This window comes from Petaurus breviceps, unplaced genomic scaffold, assembly GCF_028583685.1.
Source record: "Petaurus breviceps papuanus isolate PSGF00001 unplaced genomic scaffold, PetGlider_PUasm1.0 208, whole genome shotgun sequence".
In the NCBI taxonomy this organism is placed as follows: domain Eukaryota; kingdom Metazoa; phylum Chordata; class Mammalia; order Diprotodontia; family Petauridae; genus Petaurus; species Petaurus breviceps.
The window spans coordinates 8,527,495-8,548,123 of NW_027185852.1; the positions used below are offsets into that span (position 1 = coordinate 8,527,495).

General features: G+C 41.3%; 1 protein-coding gene across 1 annotated transcript in view; it reads left to right on the plus strand.

Moving 5' to 3' along the window:
- CUNH1orf141 (chromosome unknown C1orf141 homolog) overlaps positions 1–18,804 on the plus strand; it is a 42,508-nt gene extending 23,704 nt beyond the window's left edge. Inside the window, exons 2-5 of the mRNA XM_069093298.1 lie at positions 3,408–3,503; positions 4,525–4,700; positions 8,439–8,560; positions 17,975–18,804. Coding sequence (XP_068949399.1) covers positions 3,429–3,503; positions 4,525–4,700; positions 8,439–8,560; positions 17,975–18,003 — 402 coding nt within the window. The 5' untranslated portion in view covers positions 3,408–3,428 and the 3' untranslated portion in view covers positions 18,004–18,804. The remainder of the gene's footprint in view (positions 1–3,407; positions 3,504–4,524; positions 4,701–8,438; positions 8,561–17,974) is intronic.
- Positions 18,805–20,629: the final 1,825 nt, after the last annotated feature.

Genomic DNA, 20,629 nt, shown 5'->3' on the forward strand with positions numbered 1-20,629 from the left:
TTTTCCACCTTCCAAACCCCAACAGGTTAAGATGCTCTTGGGCCACTTTGTTTCCTCCTCACACACACACACACACACACACACACACATACCACACACACTTTTAAGATGAGCAGTAAGAGTAACCATGGGCTGCCCAGCATCTATGAAGGGAACAGAACATTAGAGAAAGGAAATGGGTGTTGCCATAAGTCTCGATGACCCTACACACTGACCCATCCCTCTTCTAGCTGGGGTTATCCCTGTGGCCAAGGACACATGGGCACTAGACTCTTGATTAGGGACTCCCATAGTTGTTGGCCAACAGAAGAAAGCTAGTTCATGCAGACATGGAAGCCTCGGTCTTGTTAGCAGCAATTAATCAGACCGCATGTATGCCCACCTGAGCCTCAGTTTCCCCTTTCCATAAATGGGGATAATGATGCCTGTGCAAGAGGCAGCCTGGCCTAGTGGGGGCAGGGTTTGGAATCCCAAAGACCTGGGTTTGAGTGCCTCCTTTGACCCATATGGACTGTGTCACCTTGAAACAAGTCACTTCACCTTTGCTTCAGTTTCCTCATCTACAAAGTGGGAGTAATAAAAGCATCTCCCCCCCCCCCAGGGTTGTTATGAGGATCAAAGGAGAGCTGAATGTAAAGGGTTTTATAAACCTGAAAGTGTCGGGTAAATGCTGACTATTGTCATGAATGTCAGCCTGTGTCCTTTGGCCTCAGAACAGAAATTCAATGCACAGCGCCAACACAGAGACTCCAAATAGAAAACCCAAGGAGGAAAGCTGGGAGGGGAGGTGGCCAGTTGGCACCGTGTGGAAGCCACAACAGATGGCCCAGTTTGGCTGAATCGGTTCTGGTTGCTTTTCGCACATATACTTCAGTGGAAGAAATATATTTTAATGAAAGTAAGAAAATTACTTTGTCAGGATCTTAGACATATGAAGAGAGGTCGTTACCATAGCATCATAAGCAGCAGACATTTATTAAGCACCTACTATGTGCCAGGCACTGGGGACACTGTTATTGTTCAACCATTTTTCTGTTGTGTCTGACTCTCCATGACCCCATTTGGAGTTTTCTTGGCAAAGATATAGGACTGGTTTGCCATTTCCTTCTTAAACTTATTTTGCAGGTGAGGAAACTGAGGCAGAGTTAAGTGACTTGCCCAGGGTCACACAGCTAGTAAGTGTCTGAAGCCAGATTTGAAGTCACAAAGATGGGTCTTCCCCAGCTCCAGGCCCACCGCTCTATGCAACATGGCGCCATACTGGGGACAGAAAGTCCAAAGCATGGTGCCTGCCCTCAGGGAGCTCACATTGGAATAGGGGAGACAGCTTGGAGATAAAGTGGAGATGGTGAAAGCAGTGATACAGAGAAGGGTGTGGGGGAGGGTCAGAGGCATTATGGAAGGAGCTAGGGATGCAAAGGTGAAGAAGAAACGCTGTCTTCCAGGTTACCAAAGTTCCCAGAGATAAGGGAGTAGAGAAGATATGTAAGATAATTGTGAGAGGGTGCGGGCTTTAACCTCAGGAAGGAAGGAAGCCGGGTGTGCTAAGAGGGAGGGTGAGGGGAGGACCGAGCACCTTCCGTACCTGCGCTGGGACATGGAGGAGAAAGATGGCACCCAGAGAGGAGCTGGCTTTGGCAACTAGGTGAGGCAGATGGGAGGTGCCCACACTGTGCTGGGCTTTAAATACCAGGCTGAAGATGCAGGTTTTATCCTAGAGGAAAGGGGGGCCACTGAAGAGTTGTGAGTGGGGAGAAAGGGGAGCACAGCCAAACCTGTCCTTGAGGAAGCTTAATGTTGGTATTCATTGAGGCTGCTGGTATCTCAATGAATGGTGCCCTGGACCTAGAGGCAGGAAGACCTGAGTTCAGATCTAGGCCTGGGAAAGTGACTTACACTCTTCCAGACTCAGTTTCCTCATCTGTAAAATGAAAATAATGATAGCACCTCCCTCTCAGGGTTGTTAGGAGGACAAAATGAGATGCTTACAGAGCTTTATAAGTGTTAGCTTTGTTACTGTGCAGAGACTGAATGGGAGAGAAGATGCTGGAAGCAGGGGACCTGTTAGAAGGCTACCATTATAGTCCTGGGCAGAGATGATAAAGAGAGGAGCCAGGACAGAGGAGAGACGTCTAGCTGTGACAAACATTGAGCAGGTCTTGTGGGGGAGACCTGGTCTGTTATGAGGGGAGAGGGAAGGTGAGTAGAGCAAGGCCGGCTCTGACATCTCTAACCCAGATAACTAGACAGATTGTGATGCTTTTAACCAAAATCAGAAAGGCTGAAGGAGAGATGAGCTTGTAGGGGGGGAGGAAGAAGTGAGTTCTGTTGTGGACATGTTGAGTGTGAGATCTATGGGCTATTCAGGTGGAGGGGTCCTGCAGTAGAAGTGATGTGGGATTCCATTTTTTTTTTTGCTTTTTTGGGGAGGGCAATTGGGGTTAAGTGACTTGCCCAAGGTCACATGGCTAGTTTTTTTTTTTTGCGTTAACTGTCTGAGGCAGGATTTGAACTCAGGTCCTCCTGACTTCAGGGCCGGTGCTCTATTCACTGCGCCACCTAGCTTTCCCTGGGATTCCGTTTTCAGGAGAGACTTTAGACTGATTTGAGGAGATTGTGGAATCATCTGCCTAGGGAAGATCATTGAATCCATGGGAGGCAGTGTGGAGCTTTATAGAACACCCAAGCAGAGCATTGGGATCCCATCTCAGGCAACACTCGCTTGTCTAACCCTGGACAAGTTAATTGAACTTTCTGAGCCAAAAGAGGGGGCTGGGCTTGATGCCCTTCCAGCTGATGAGGTCACCTCGGGAACGAATGAAGAGAAAGAAGGGCCAGGACAAAGTTAACAAAGTTAACAGGACCCCCTGTTGGTGGGTGGGGGTGAATGGTGGTCCCACACAGGAGGCTGAGAAGGAGCAGTCACAGAGGGATGAAAACACAGTGCTAACTGGCGTTTACAGCGGTTTATGGAAAGAGCCTCCCAAGCCACACAGCCAAGGGCCAAGAGGGGTCCAGGGGACGCAGTCAGTGCCAGACTCTGCCTGGAGACAGCTGCCTTCAGCTCCACAGCTGGATTCAGAGGTAGACAATGGAGAAGCCAGGTGATGACTTGGTGCACAGACTCTGGGCACAAATTTGAGCTCTATCACTTCAAGGGACCTCTGATCCCAAAATGCATGACTGTGGACAGATAGCTTCACCCCTCTGGGTGTGACTTTCCTCATCTGTGAAATGGGCCAGATGTGACCTGCAAGCTTCCCTTCAACATCCTGTAATGAGGAATTTTTCTTGCCTTGGGCAAAGTATTGGGGGAAAAGGAAGGGAAGGGGAGTGATGGGGCAAAATTCACAAGCTGACATTTTTGCTATTTTTTTTTTCTGAATTTTTCTATGTTTTTCTTTCAGTTAAGAAATTATTAAACAAAAATGACCGAAAGACTTTTAGAGAAGCTAACAGTCCTGGACAAATGTTCAGAGAAGATGATGGATATACGGACACTGGTTAGTATGAGGTGAAGGGTAAAATAAATTTAATGTGAATAAAAATGAACACTCTGATCTGAGGAGCTTGCCCCCTCTTTGACTTATTAATGGGGCTTTTGTGTGACTGGGACTGAAATAATTTTAATTTGTAAAATCAGATTGCTTTGATTCATAGGCTATTTATAGTCACAAGTACCATGGGAAAAGTATTTACTCTGAAGTCAGAAGCTCTGAGTTCAAATCCTGCCTCTGACACATAATACTTCAGCCAAGTCATTTTTACGTCCCTGGACCTCAACTTCCTCACCTATAAAGCAAGAGGGCTAAATGAGATGGCCTCTGAGGTCACTTATATCTCTAGATTTATAATTGGGTTACAAGTAACCAGTATAACTACACATATTTTAGACCACAATAGATCACAAACGAAATTGAGCAGTATTTTATACGAGTATTAATCCCTCTATTTGCGATGTACAATGCAGTTCTGATTTGATTAGCCTGGGGAACTCCCAGTGTGAGGAATCCCCCCACCAGTACAGATCTCGACCCATCTGTGACTTAATAGACAAATCCAAGGATCTGTTGAGGCTCTGAGAGGTGAGAAGTGGCTCCAAGGTTGGCCCTCCTGTCACTGTACCACCTAGCTGCCCCACAGGATGGTACCTTTGGATCCCAGAGGCATTTTGGTTCAGCCTTTTCATATGAGAAAACTGAAGCCCAGAGAAAGGATACACCTTGGCCAGGGGCACAAGGGTGGGATTTGAACCCAAGGCCTTTGACTTCTAATCCAGCACTCTTTCCTCTCTCCTCCAGTCTGGCAAGGCTGGGAGCCTTCCAGTAGAATGGACAGCCCCCGAGGGCAGTGCCCATTGGATTGTTGTCTCTATTTTCCCCAATGCCTGGCCCAGTCCTGGCATGCAATAGGTGCTTACTACATGCAGCTTAGGCTCAACAGAAGTGAAGCCTCAATTGTGCCTTCCAGTAACAAGAGATGGCAAGTCCTCTAAGGCTGGTTTTTGTTGCCCCTTCGTCACAGAAATGTCAGATGCAAAATATCAGCGTGAAGAAGAGTTTGCACATCCCTCTGACCTTCGACTTCCACACAGGCTTTGAAAAATCCTGTCCCAAAAGCCTGGCTGCCAAACTCAAAGAGTCCTCCCAAAAGGAACAGTCTTCAGCAGATGACCAAAAGACAGACAGCAAGCTAAGCAGGTATGTGGGAATCCAAATGGCCAAGCCCGCCTGGGCTTTGGGTCCCTCGGACCTGCCTTGAACTTTGGGTCCCTCATGACTCGCCCCATGCTCTGGGTCCCTCACGACCCGTCCTGGGCTCTGGGTCACTCACCTACCTCCAGGACTTCTCAAGGGATCATACATTGAAAGCTGGGAGGGTCATTCTAGACCCTCAGATCCAACCCCTTCATCTTACAGGTGAACCGCTGAGGCCCAGAGAAACCAAATGCTTTGCCTGTGGTCACAAAGCTAGTGTAGGTGGTGCTTGGATCCGAGGTCTCCCTAACTCTGAAGCAGGCACTCTACCCACCCTGCTACCATGACCCTCCTATCCCCATTTCAGATATCCCATATCCCCATGTCATAATTGAGGCTCGGAGAAGTGCCCAGAGTCAACCAGCCAGGATGTGTGGAAGGTGGGAACTGAAGCCGGGTCTCCCTGACTCCAAGCCCAGACCTTTAATCCTGGTAACATCATCCTGTACTTTCACATACGTGTGATTATACATACCAGTGATCCCAGTTTGGGTGTCATTAAACGAGCATCATATTTATAAGGTTTGAATGCACCGCCCAGCTTGCAATAAGGACTTTCCCCCAACCCAAAAATTAGACAGGAAAGAAAAAGAACGCTGAAAGAGCATCCTGTGGCCTTGATCCTCCTGCTTTTAAAGCAAGAGGTTTGAGCTAAATGCTCCCAGAGAGTCCTTGTGCTGTTAAGCCAGGGTCCTAAGGGCTTCCCCCTCTACAGGGGTGGAGGGAATCTCCACAGAAGACTTTCCTCACATAGATGAGCCTACAGGTTCAGACCAAAATAAAAGATTTGTAGAGATACTGGTGTTAATTAAAATCAACTTTAATAAAATAGAGAAGAAATTTCATGTAAAAATGTGTTTAAAAATAATAACTAGAATGTATATGGTACTTTAAGATTTACAAGGGCAGTTAGGTGGTGCCATAGAGCAGACTGCTGACCCCAGGATCACGTAGATTCCTCTTCACGAGTTCAAATCCAGCCTCAGACACTTACTAGCTCTGTGACCCTGGGCAAGTCACTTAACCCTGTTGGCCTCAGTTTCCTCATCCGTAAAACGATCTGGAGAGGGAAATAGTAAACCAGTCCAGAAAGTCTCTGCCAAGGAAATCCCCAAATGGGGTCACAGAGAATCTGAACTGGCTAGACAACAACAAAAAGGTTTGCAAAGTGTTTTACATGTTGTCTCATTTGATTATCTGCATTTTCCAGATTGAGAAAAGTAAGGCTGAGATTAGTCAAATGACTTGCCCAGAGTCACACAGCTAGTAAATATTTGAGGCAGAATTCAGATTCAGGTGTCCTAATCTGAGTGGGCATCTCCAGCTGGGCTTTCTGCGCCTGCCTTGGGACTTTGTCTGCACTCTAGCACACCTGAGAACGGACTTCTGCAGCTGGTGGCGCCTACACAGAGCCAGGGGCCTGGAGTCAGGATGGCCTGAGCTCTGAGATACCTCATGGATGTGTGACCCTGGGCAAGTCACTTCTCCTCTGCCTGCCTCAGTTTCCTCAACTGTAAAAAGGGGGTCACAATGGCATCTCCCTCGCAGAGTTGTCATGATCAGCTGAGATAATAGTTGCACAACACTTAGCCCAGTGCCTGGCATGTCGTTGATTGACTATTGTCCTTTGTGCCCAAAGAGGACCAAAATGACATCTGTGTGTGAGGAGCTATAAGTGAGAGGGGCATGGCGCCAGGGTGGGAGGGTCCAGGCGCTCCCTGGCCAGACCATAGCAGGATTATTGCGCTCTCCTCCTGGGGTATGGGCAATGCCCTTCAGACTAGGGAGATAAGCTGGAGATAGTGAACAGGGGGATGAGAACATGGACCATTGGGAAGCCTGTTAGAGCAAGGGGGTGTGTAGCCTGAAGAGCAGACGGCAGCAGATGCCCGTCAGGGACCATTGCCTGCTTGAGGGTGGAGAAGCTTCTGCTCAGACCTGAAGCTAGGGTTCTTTTGCCTCAGGGCCCCCTTGGGCAGCGCAAAGCGAAGCCTATAGACCCTTCTCAGCCATCTTCTTAAAAGCATAAAATAAAATAGGTAAGATCACAAAGGGAACCAATTATACTGAAATACGGTTACCGATTTTTTTAAGCTCCCAGAAATCCAGCTTAAGAACCTTGGCCCAAGAGGGTAAAACATGAAGAAATGGGTGGAATGGAAAAGGGTATTTTTAGCCATAATGGAAGCATAGGAAAAATTGAAGAATAAGAGATTTGCTGGGGGTGGGTGGGACAGTGACGCCTCACATCAGAGAGAACATAGGGTTACTCAAGCCTTATTTCTGGGGTCTCTGGCAAGGAGAGAAATCACTAATAAGGCATGCATACTCGAGATCAGTAAGGGAGTGAGTGGCCCTAAATGAATCCAAGTCAATGGCTGAGCCCAGTGTTGGCGGTCATCCCAGAGATCAGGAAAGACAGAAAACATACCAAGGTGATGGAAGGCCAGTTATTTCCTCTGTTTATGAAACAGAGAAGAGAACAGAGTCTGCAAACTAAAGGCCAGAGAGCTCAGCTCCGATTCCAGGGAAATTCTAGAATACTTCATTAAGGAGATGGTCGGTGAATGTCTAGAAAAGAGAAGGGGAGCATCCCCAGAGCCAGCCCAGTTTCACCCAGAACAGGAGGACCCTGGTACCTTTTTTGGATGGGGATACTAAGCTAGGTGATCAGGAAAATGTGGTAGCTACCAGTTGCTGGGTTTGTTTGTTTTATTTTTTAATCAAATTAAAGGCAGCTAGCTGGTCCAGTGAATTAAGTGCTGGACTTGGAATCGGGAAGATCTGAATTCAAATCCTGCCTCAGGCAAGTCATTTAGCTTTTCTGGCCTCACTTTCCCCATATGTAACATAGGGATAATAATAGCACCTACCTCATAGGATTATTGTGAGCATTTAACGAGATAATATACATACTGATGTGCCAAAAAATTTACAAAATATACTTTGTAAACCTAAAAGAACTTTATAAATGTTAGCAATTATTATGAAAGTATATGATATTCTTGTGAAGAAGCTGGGTGTTGACTAGACAATAATACAATTAAACGGCTTAGAACTGACAGAATGGTAGCACTCAAGGATGGATTGATAATGCTTCAATGTCAATGTGTCAGGGAGGGCCCCAGAAATCTGTGCTTGCTCCTCTGCTAATGAACATTTTTTAAAAACATATGATTTAGATAAAAACAAAGAAAGCATGTCCATAGGATATGCCATTGACACAGAGCTGTCATGGATAGTTTTATACACTGCTTCATAGTTGAGATTCAAAAAGAGTGCTTAGCTTTCTTCTGCTTGGCCCCAGAGGGCAGAACCATTTTCCAGTGGGTGGAAGATGCAGGTTTAGCCTTGAAAGCCTCACACACTGGAACACACTAAAACCGCCTTAATGGAGCTGTCCAAAAGTGGAACTGGCCACCTCAGGAGACTGTGGGCTCCCCCTCATAGGAGATCTTTATGTCAAGATTGAATGACCATCTGCCAGAATTGGAGTTTGGATTCTGGATCAGGTAAGGGATGGACTAGAGGGAGCCTGAGGCCCTTCCAATGTGGAGTTTCCGGGATCCTTTGAAGCTATTGAATATGTTTTTTCTTCCTCAAAATTCCTACCCTGTCCATTAATAAATGCATCTTTAATAAGTTATCTCTAATTTATTGTTTATTTTTCTTAACTTACAGTGGTTTAAACCTACAGAAACCCAAACTTCTAACATCTGGACTTTCGCCCAGAAAGTATCACTTTGGGAAGGCAAATGTAAGACCTTATTCTGTTCCGGGCAACCTGAAATATCAGCCTTCAGGTAATTCCTTATGAAATATAAAGTTTACTTGGATTCTGGAAGTCATGTAGTGTTAAGCTTCCTGTGTCTCTGAAATGCTCTTGAGAGGTGTGGGAGTCTCTCCCCACTGAAGTACGATAAGATAAATCAAGATAATGAGACATCCCGATGAGATTCTTTCTAATGTGCTTAACATTTTTTTTTTATCAAGGATATAGATTATTATTAACAATAATAATATGAGTTGATACTTAAATAGACAAGGTTTTAAAAACATTTTCTATATTATGTCATTTGGTTCTTACAGTAGCTCCATAAGCTAAGTACTATAGATATAATATTTCCTTTTTATATTTGAGGAAACTGAGGCAGACAGAGGTTAAATGCAAGAACTAGTAAGGATCTGAGGAGAGATTTGAGTACACGGTTCTCATAACTCACAGGTTCAGCTCTATTCACTGCACCAATTCCTCTATGTGGCAGAGATCACAATCTGATCACATTTACAATTAACACAAAGCATGGAGAAATGATTGTCATACTCTGAATGACAGCCAGGATCCTACCAGATCCTGAGTCTGGGACTGGATGGACTAAGATGAAGTTTAATGAGGTAACATGGAAAGTCTTCTACTTGGACTACTCAGCCCAATTTCACAAGAGCAAGATGAGCCTATGAGTACAACAAGAAGTAAGATTTTTGCCTTTAGCTCTATTTCCAGGGCTTCCTAGCACATGCCTTGTTGACTGACTGACAGCTGTGTCTAGAGGGCAGTTACCCAGAAGATCTGGGCATTCTGATGGATTGAAAGCTCATTGTGAGTCATGAGGTGAAAAGGAAGCCAAGAGACCTGGGCTGGATTCATAGGACCAGTGTCCAGAAAGGAGGACTTGATGGTCTCCTCCACTCTTTCCTACAGATCTAACCTAGAATATGGTTTTGGGAGCCCTGGAGAATGTCTAGAAGGGTCAACAGGATAGCGATGGGCTTCAGGACTAGACCATATAAGAATCCATTGAAGGAGCTGGGATGTTTAGCCTGGAGAAGAGAAGACTTAAGGGGATTGTTATTATTATTAGGGGGAGTGTTATTTGAGTAACATTCAAGTATTAGATCTTTGAGTATATCACATCTGGAAGAGGGTTTCAATGTTGTATGGCCAGCAAGCTCAGAATGGCGCTTGTGGGCTGTCCAAAGCCAGGTGACAGGCTAGCTTCATCCCTCAGTTCTGTGCTCTGCTGGGGTCTGAGGCACTGTGCTATATTGCAGTTCTGGCACGTAGCTGTTGTTCAGTCATTTCTGAGACCCCATTTGGGATTTTCTTGGCATAGATTCTTGGGTGGTTTGCCAATCCCTTTTCCAGCTCACTTTACAGGTGAGGAAACTGAGGCAAACAGGGTGAAGTGACTTGCCCAAGGTCACACAACTAGTAAATGTCTAAGGTTGGATTTGACTAAGGTCTTCCTGACTCCAAGCTCAGCACTCCATTCAATGCACTACCCAGCTGCCTCTGGCACATAGCAGGTACATGTAAGGAATGCTTTTTGTCTGAAATCGAGTTTTGTGTGTGTGTCATGAACTCCTTTGGCAGACTTGGTGAAGCCTATTGACTCTTTCTCATAATCATATTTTAAATGCATAAAATAGGTTTATAAAATAAACTAGTAATATTGAGTTATCAAGATGTCTATATTTTAAAGAGAATTTTTAAATTTTAAAAAGAATATTTAAAAAAAATATTTTGTGAAGCCCAGGTGAGTACCCCTAATAAAAGGATAGGGTGTTGGATTTGCAGTCAAGGAAATATGAGTTCAGATCCTTCATGAGATGTCCATGACTGTGTAAGTGACTCCAGCTCCCTGGGCCTCATTTCCCTCATCTATAAAAAGAGATAGCTGTACTTGGTGATCTCTGATTTCCCTTCAGTCTCCAGATTGGTCATCCTATGAACCTTCTGAGTTTCTGTGCTTTCATTAGTAGTAGGGAAGGAAGAAGAAATTCAAGACAAAATCTTGAGCTTGGATGTTGTTAAAGGTATGAAGGCAGTTTAAAAATGAAGAAAAAATGAACCAAGCTGCTAATGCTTTAGGGATTGTCACCTCAATAGTGAAAACTAATGGGGAGATGTGGGGGAGATGTACTCCTTCTCAAGTGATTTCTGAACCTGTGCCAACTGAGTGTGCCCTGCCTTCAGAAAACCATTAGATAAACATCTATATTCTCATTCTAAAGTTGGGGAGTGATTCTTCACTTTTTCAAAGAAGTAGCCAGAAAATGTCTTTAAACCATGTTACCTTAAGACATTTCAAATGTGACTCCACTTTTACAAACATTTCCATTTCTATCCCTTTCAGGAATACACCTACTGTGTAAAGAGAGGGTCACTCGGTTTTATTTCATTCTCAGTGTTTTGATGAATTTGGTTGAATAGCTACTCTCTAAGTTCCAAGTATTGTCAATATTTTGAATACTACTTTTCATACATTTTCTGAATGCCATTTTTCCTTTTAATTTCCTTTGATCCACTTTAAGTATAATTTTAGTTACATTGCGGGGTGGGAGGAGATTTCTTTTCCTCAATACCTTCTGTTTTACAGCAGAAGGTGACGGAAAGTTATATTCATCTAACAGGAATGGGCTTTGATATCAAGGTTTTTTAAATTAAATTTTATGTTTATTTTTAGTTTACATCATTCATTTCCACAAGATATTGAGTTACAAATTTACTCCCCATCTTTTCCCTACCCACCACCTAAAAACAGCGATCCCACTGTATGCCCCTTCCCTCAATCTGCTTTCTCCTATATCCTCTCCTATCCCACCTCTGACTTTCCAGTAGGACAACATGGATCTCTATACCCCAGTGCCTGTATATCTTATTTCCCAGTTGCATGTAAAAAAATTATAACTTTTTTAAACATTTAATTTTAAAACTTTGAATTCCAGATTCTTTCCCTTCCTCCCTAATCACCCACACTTACTGGGAAGATAAGCAATTCAATATAAATTGTACATGTGTAGCTACACAAAACATTTCCATAGTGGATATATTGTGAAAGACTGACTATAATTCCCTCCATCCTATCCCACCCCCACTTGTTCTATTCTGTACTTTGACCCTGTCCCTTTGCAAAAGTGTGTGCTGCTAACTTCCCTCCCCCCCCCAACCTTCCCTCCCTTCCATCATCCCCCCTCTCATCCCCTTCCCCTTCCCCTCTACTCTCCTGTAGGGCAAGATACACTACTTAGTGTGTATGTCATTCCCTCCCTAAGCCAAATTCAATGAGAGTAAAGTTGACCCATTCCCTTTTGCATTCATGTTCTTCCCCTCCAATGTAAGTTTTCCCTTTCCTCTTCCACATGAGATAATTTACCCCATTCTGTCTCTCCCCATCTCCTCTCATTATATTCCTTTCTTGCCTCTCAATTTCACCTTTTAAGTATCATCCCTTCCTATTCATTGGTCCCATGCCCTCTGTCTATGTATACCTGTACCCATATATACACACACTCACATATGTATTCATATGCCCATATACCCTTCTATATTGACATATTTATGTATGTATACATATATATACATTTATATTCCCTTGAACTATTCTCATACTGAGAAAAGTTTCATAAGTTACAATTATCATTTTTCCATGTAGGAATGTTAGTAGTTCAACTTTGACAAATTCCTTATGATTTCTTTTCCCTGTTTACCTTCTCATGCTTCTCTTGCTTCTTGTATCTGAATGTCAAATTTTCTATTCAACTTTGTTTTTTTCATCAAGAATGCTTGAAAGTTCTCTATTTCATTGAATAACCATATTTTCCATCAAAACATGATACTTGGTTTTGCTGGGTAGGTGATTGTTGGTTTTAATCCCAGCTCCTTTGACCTCTGGAATATCATATTCCAAGCCCTTTGATCCCTTAGTGTAGAAGCTGCCAGATCCTGTGTTATCCTGATTGTATTTCCACAATATTCAAATTGTTTCTTCTTGGCTGCTTGTAAAATTTTCTCCTCTATCTGGGAACTCTGGAACCTGGATATAATATTCCTAGGAATTTTCTTTTGGGGATCTTTTCCAAGAGGTGATCAGTGGATCTTTTCAACCTCTATTTTGCCCTCTAGTTCTAAAACATCAGGGAAATTTTCCTTGAGAATTTCTTGAAGGATGATTTCTAGGTTCTTTTTTAGATTGTGGCTTTCAGGTAGTCCAATAATTTTTAAATTATTTCTCCTTGATCTATTTTTCAAGTCAGTGTTTTTTCCAATGAGATATTTCACATTGCCTTCTGTTTTTTCGTTTGTTTGGATCTGTTTAATAATATCTTGATTTCTCACAAAGTCACCAGCTTCCATTTGCTCCAATCTAATTCTGAAGGAATCATTCTCTTCAGTGAGCTTTTGAGATTCTTTTGCCATCTGGAAAATTTGGCTTTTTGAGGCATTCCTCTCCTCATTGCCTTTTGAGCCTCTTTTGCCATGTGAGTTAGTCTATTTTTTAAGGTGTTATTTTCTTCATTCAGGTTGTTGACTCTCTTTTCATGATTTTATTGCATCATTCTCATTTCTCTTCCCAATTTTTCCTCCATTTACCTTACTTGATTTTAAAAGTCTTTCTTAAGCTCCTCTATGGCCTGTAACCAGTTCATCTTTTTTGGAACCTTTTGGTGCAGGAGTTCTGACTTCATTGTCTTCCTGCCATTCCATGCTTTGATCCTTTTTGTCCCCAAAATAGGAATCTAAAGTCATATTGCTGTGCTTGCTTTGCTTCTTTTGCTTGCCCATGTTGCTACTCTATTACTTGACTTTTGAGCTTTTTGCCACAGTAGACTCTGCTTCCAGAGAGGGGAGTTTTGTCCCAAGTTGCTGGGTTTTCACAGCTGCCAGAGCTATTAGTTGGGTGCCCTCTCTGAAGCCTCCATCAGCTCTGGCACCTTGTCAAACACCCTAGGACCTCCACTGTAGACAATAATCCAGATCCAAGCAGGTTGAAGCAAGCATGATTACCCCTCAAAATGGCCGCTTGGTCCCTCTACACTCTGCAGGCCAGGAGCTCTGAAGCAGCCATGCATTGGCAGTCGCTGCTCCTCAGCCACTTCTCCCTTTGGGGGCAGAGGCCCAACTGCACTCCCGGACCCCCTGTTCCCAAGTTCCACACTGACCTCTCATTTTGTGTTTGGCATTTATGGGTTGATAATTCTGGAAACCACCACAACTCCTGGTGATCCACTCTTCTAAAGTCCCTCCAGCTGTGGCTGGTCAGGGCGCCCTGAGGCTAAAACCAAGGCTCATGTGGGGCTTGGCTGTGATCCCAGCATGCTGCAATGGACCCTTTCTGCCAGCCTGCTGGGTTGCCTTCAGTGGGAGATATGTTTCTCTCAGTCGCTTTGTGGGTTCTGTAGCCCTAAAATTTGTTTAGAGTCATTTTTATAGGTATTTGAGGTGGTTATGGGGGGAGCACATAGAGTTTTCCTGCTTCTATGCTACCATCTTGGTTCCTCCCCCCAGTATCAAGCTTTGATACCCCTTGAGTTGTTGTAAGGCTCTAATGAGATGGAGTCAATGTGACACAATGCAGTACCCATGAGAAATATTGGTTTCTAGGTGGAGTATTTTGACATCCAATTTTCTATTCTTTTCTTTAAAAATTATTTTACCTATTGTTAATTTTTTAATTTTAAACTTAAATAAAAAATGAGAAAAGGAAAAAAAAAACCTGCCCCCCCATATATATGCCACCATAAGAGAGGATTCAAGATAAAACAATAAATTTCTATTTCAAGAAAACCTATATACTAAATACTAACACATTGTTTTCAAAGATGCCCAGCTTTTCTTTACTTCCTTGGTGGTTTCCTTTTGTTTTCTGCTGAGCACTTTTTACCTTTTTTTTCCTTTCTACCCCTCTCCCCAAAGAAGACTACAATTAAACATAGATAAATATATAATATATATGTATATATAACATGCATTATATATTTGTATGTATACTACATACTTATAGATAGTATATATTTATATGTACATACATACACATATACACACACATACACAGATATCTATAAATATACACATAATATAGTCAAAAACATATATGTAAAACTGTACGATGTTCCTATGAAAGTGGATGGCATCTTCCTTCATAAATCCATGTCTTTCCATGTTTTCCTCAATCAATCATCCCATCATTTCCAATATTCCAACCCAATCACATCCTATCTGATAGATTGTCTATAAAAGTGTCCCCCCCTCCAATTTTCTGCATTCCTTCTATTCTTGGCTGCTTAGGTTTTATTTATACAAGAAAATTATAATTTTAAATAATTGAAATTATCCTTTTTATATTCCAACAGTGCTCTCACCTTATAATAGAGTTTTAAAACCTGATAGTGATGAATCTATTTCCTTTCCATCTTTTTTCCCTGTTTTCTTTAAAGTTCCTGACATTTTGTTCTTCCAAATTAACTTTGTTTTTATTTTTTTCTAAAGCAGTAAAATAATGACATGAATAAATAGATTAGTTAGGAAAAATTATCATTTTAAAAATTATATTGGCTTTATCTGCCATGAACAATAAATTGTTACTTCAATTATTTATGTCTGAGTTTATTTGTATAAAAAGTGTTTTATGTTTATGTTCATATAACTCCTGTGTCTGTTTTGGCAGGTATGTGCTCAAGTATTTTAGATGGTCTAAAACAATATTGAATAATATTACTGACATATAGTCTAGTTTCTCTATTTTTCACTTTTGATTAAATATATTTTATCTTTGTCTGAGATTATGATTACTATCCCTGTTTTTTTTACATATGAAATTTTATTCCTGTACTTCACTTTTTCTTTACGTGTCTTTCATTTTTATAATGTTTCCTGAAAGCAACATATTTTTAAATTCAAATTTTTAATCTGTTATCCATTTCCATTTTATGGATAAGCTCATCCCACTCACAGTCTAAGCTACAATTACTTGTGTATTTTCCTCCTTCCTATTTTTCCTCACTATCCTTCTCACCCTATTTACCCTATCCCACCTCACTCCTCTGCTTTACTTCTACATGCTACCTGCTCTCTCTCTCCTATGCCTTAACCTACCCACCATTATAAGAGTCTATTTTATAAATCCTTAATATATATAGAGATATAGATATATTCTCTCTCTATGTACTTATGTGTGTATATGTATATGAGAGTAAGGTTCCAGCACTACCCACCCTTTCCCCTACTAGCTTGTTCTGTATCAATTTTTCCTTCTATGCCTCATTTTTATGAGATAATTGCTCCTTTTTATTTCTCCTTCCACATTTTTATTTTTTTAGAATCACCCCCATCATACTCACCTCAGCCTATGCCTTTCTTTCAAACCACCCAAATAATGACAACAATCATAACAGTACTGCTAATATTTTCATATATATGAAGTAAATGATCTGACTTCATTGAGTCCCTTATAATTGGTCATTAATGTTTGCCTTATATTTCTCCTGGATCTTGTATGTCAAAATGTCCCCTAAGTTCTTGTACTGTTGTCACAAAAACCTGAAAGTCTTTAAGTTTGTTAAATGTCCTTCTTTGTTTTCCATCAGGATTATACTTAACTTTGCTGGGTCAGTTACCCTTGATTGTAATCCCAACTCTTTTACTCTACAGATTTTAGCAGTCCAAGACCTACAGTCCTTAAACATAGCAGCAGCTAGGTCTTGTGTAACACTTATTGTTGATCCATGACATTTAAATGATTTTTTTCTTGTGGCTTCCAATATTTTTTTTTCCTTAACCTGGGAGCTTTGAAACTTGTCGATCATATTCCTGTAAGCTTTCCTCCTGAGATCTCTTTCAGGTGGTGATCAGTGGATTTGTTTTTCTATTTCTCCTTTGTAGAACTTCACAGAAATTTTCTTTGATAATTTCTTATAATGTTGTACCAACATTCTTTTTTTAATCATAATTTTCAGGTAGTCTGACTATTCTTATGTTATTTCTTTCTTGCTTTGTTCTCCAGATCTGTGATTTTTCTGATGAGTTGTTTCACTTTCTCTCCTGTTTTTTATTTTTTTGATTTTGTTTTATGATTTCTTGGTATCTTAGAATGCCATTATCTTCCTCTTGCCCAATTCTAGCTTTCAAGTGATTATTTTATTCCTTAAGCTTTTGATTCTTTATTTCAAGTTGGTTAACTTTCTTTTCATAATTTTCTTGATTTTCTTAGTTTGCTCTTATTTTTTTTTCTATTTTTTCCTTGATGTTTCTAATTTGATTTTTAAAGCCCTTTTTCAGTTCTTCTAAGAACTCTTTTTGTGCTTGGGACCATTTGGCATTTCTCATTGAAAAAGGGGTGATATTTTTAGTTCCATTATCATCTCCTTAATATAAACCCAGATCTTCTCTATTCCCATAGTAACTATCTATGGTTGGGTTCTTTCTTCTTTGCTTACTCATTCTATTTATTTATTGTTTTAGTTGCTTGTTTGTTTTGTTTTAGCAACTATTAGTGTAATTAAGTTGTAGTCCCAAGGTATGGAGAATGATGCCCTAAGCCTCAAGTCCTTCTGTTATTTTCTGAGGTCTGTTTCAGGGCCCAAACTTGGGGTGCCCTCTTTACTCCTAAGCCACAGCTATGGCCCCTAGCCACACTGTTCTGCTGAAACCAGGGACTCTACCCTCCTTCCCACAGCCCAGCAGGGTTCCTGTTCCTTACTACTGCATTCACCAACCACGTGCTAGCTTTTCTTCCCACAGTCACAGCCTGAGATGCATCTGGTCAGCAAAGTTGTGCTTGGTGTCCTTCCTTCCTCCACAGTGGAAGGTCTTCAATCTTCTCCTGCTCAGCCATTGTAATGGCAAGCACACAAGTAGTTCACACCTTGTTTCAGCTATTCAATTAGCACCTTGTTTCAGTTCAAGTTTCTTTTGAGCTTTGTATCAAGTTTTTTAAGAAACAGAACATGTGAATCCCACAACTTGTGAACCCTAGAACTTATGAACTCCTGCAACAGGAAGGGGAGGAGCTAATGACCAGATATAAGGAGAGGCCCAGGCTAGAGACAGCAGAACTGAGAAGAGGACCCTTGTGGTGGCAGAGTCAAGAAGAAAACTTGTGGTATCCCAGCACCCCGTTTGTCTGCTCTGTATGTGTTGACGTTTGTTTGTAATATTTTGTACAGAAGCCCTGGGACCTTATTGGAAGCCCAGAAAGAGGATTTTCTGGTTGTATATTTACAGAAGTCCTGGAGGAAGGTTCTGGATGTCCTGGGACTTTACTGATGATTTGTGCTGATCTCTTGGACCTTGTTTGTGGGCCTTTGTTGATTTATATGTTGATGATTTGTGTTGAGTTCTCACACCTTGTTGGTGGGGCTGAGTTGATTTCACAGGCAGATAGTGAATTGATGATGGTGTCAGCAATGTGTATGAATATCATTGTGGCTCTGTCAAGCTTTGTCTTCCCAGAAACAGGAACTGTGAAGGAATTAAGGTGGACTGGACACTGTGAGCTTCAATATGGCATGGGAGCTGGATGAAGAACTGGACAAGGAGTTGGACAAGAAACTGCGAGCTGCCTGCCTTTGAATCCAGGTGAAAGTTGGAGCTGGGACCATGGAGGAGGAACCATCAAAGCTGAGAGCCAGCCTCGAGTCAAGCTGAAAGAAGACTTTACTTGGATACTGTTTACTAACTGAGAAGATTATGATTTACTATGATCTAGGGGTGGAGAACTTTGACTTTTGTACTTTGTGATTGAATTAAGGATTTTGTGATTGACTGAATGAAATACTTTGTTTAAAACTATGTGACCACTTTGGTGAAAACTATGTGGTCATTTTAGTAATAAGTTGTTGAGTTGTGACATGGTGAATGCTGTATTTTGATTTCCTGTGATAAGTTGTAACATTGTGAATGCTGTATTTTGATTTTCTATGAATGTTTTGCTTTGATTTGTTATTGAATAGAGAGCTCACTATACTATGTAATCAGAACCTTGAAAGCTGTTCACAGCAGCAGTCCTCTGGAATGCTGCTCATGGGTGGCTTTACAGCCATCAGACTCCCATGCTATCTTCCAGGTGTAAGTTTCTAAGGCTGAGGCTGCTCCCAGGGCTTGTTATGTGTTGAATCTGCAGAGTCAGCCTGGAGGTGTTTGCCCTTCACTTAGGCCAAACTTGGGCCCCTGGAGGGTCTTTCCTGGGGTCTTCTCAAATGTCTTAGTGCAGGCCTATACAACCTGCAGCCTGTGAAACACTTAAGCCTCAGGTTGCTTGCAGCACACCAAGGATTTCTTCTACATATAAAGGATGTTTTATTTTATATTTCTCTGGGCTACCTTTGGTGCTACAAGCAGCCAGACAGCCTTAAGCAGTCCATGGGCTTCAAGTAGTGCAGGCCTGTCTTAGGAGGATGATTGCTTTACCCTGTGTTTATTTCCGTTGCTCCACAATGATGTTCTGTCTTTTTCTGTGGAGGAAATGTGGAGAGCCAAGAGTTTTCTGACCAACTCCACCATCTTCCCAGAATACTCTCCCTTGGCATTCATTTTTAAGTGAGTTCTACTATGCTCAAAGGGCTATAAAATCATGCATACCCTTTGACCTAGCACTACCACTACTAGGTCTGTATCCCAAAAGAAATAAAAAAAAAACAAAAGGGAAAAGGACCTATATGTATAAAAATATTTGTAGCAGCTATTTCCTGGGGGTAAGAATCAGAAATTGAGGGGATGCCCATCAATTATGGAATGGCTAAACAAATTATGGTATGTGATTATGATGGAATACTATTGTGCGATAAGAAATGGTGAGCAGGATGCTCTCAGAAAAACTTGTAAAGACTTACAAAGTGAAATATACTGTGTACAAAGTCACAGCAATATCATAAGATGATCACTATGAATGACATAACTATTCTCAGCAATACAATGATCCAAGACAACTCTGGAGGACTTATGATGAAAAATGCTACCCATCCCCAGAGAAAGAGTTGATGGAGTCTGAATGTAGATCAAAGCAGACTTTTTTTCAAACTTTATTTTTCTTGAGGGTTTTTTTGTCTATATTTTCTTTCACAACATGACTCTCATGGAAATGTTTTGCATGACTGCCCATGTATAACCTATATTGAATTGCCTGCTGTCTCAATTTGGGGGTAGAGTGGGGAGGGAGGAAGGGAGAGAATTTGGAACTCAGAGTTTTAAGAACGAATGTTAAAAATTATTTTTGCATGTAACTCAGGAAAAATAAAATACTAAATCAAGTACAAAAAAATGAGTTCCAAATTGTATCCCTCCCTCTAGTTCTTCAACTACTCATTGAGAAGGCAAGCAATAAGATATCAATTATATATGTGAAATCATGCAAAACATACTTCCATATGAACCATGTGACAAAAAATAAAGCGAAAAATAATATACTTCAATTTGCACTCAGAGTTCAGTAGTTCTCTCTTGAAGGTGGATAGCATTTTTCATCATGAGTTCTTTGAAATTGTCTTGCATCACTATTGATCAGAATAACTAAGTCTTTCATAGTTGATTATCCTTACAATATTGCTGTTACTGTGTACGATGGTATCCTGTTTCTGCTCATTTCACTTTGCATTAGTTTATGTCAGTCCAGATTTTTCTAAAATTTTCCTGCTTGTCATTTCTTATAGCACAATAATAGTACTCCATCGCAATCATAACTACAACTTGTTCAGTCATTCCTCAATTGATGGATACCCCATGAATTTCTAGTTCTTTGCCACTATAAAAAGAACTGCTCTAAATATTCTATGATATAGGTCTTTTCCTTTATCTTTGATTTCTTTGGGATACAGACCTAGTAGAGGTATTGCTGAGTCAAAGAGTAAATTCAGTTTTATAGCCCTTTGGGCATAGATCCAAATTGTTCTCCTGAATGTTTGGACCAGTTCACAACTCAGGTAGAGTATTTTCGAAGATGTAACTCAATTAGCTGGAGCCCCTAGTATGGATCATCTGATAAGCTAAAAAAAGTCATTTCAAGCTCATTTTTTATCTTACTAACAAGGCAACAGCATGCATTTAAAAATAATAATTAAAAATAAAATAGATAGCCAAAGAATAGAGAAACCATCTG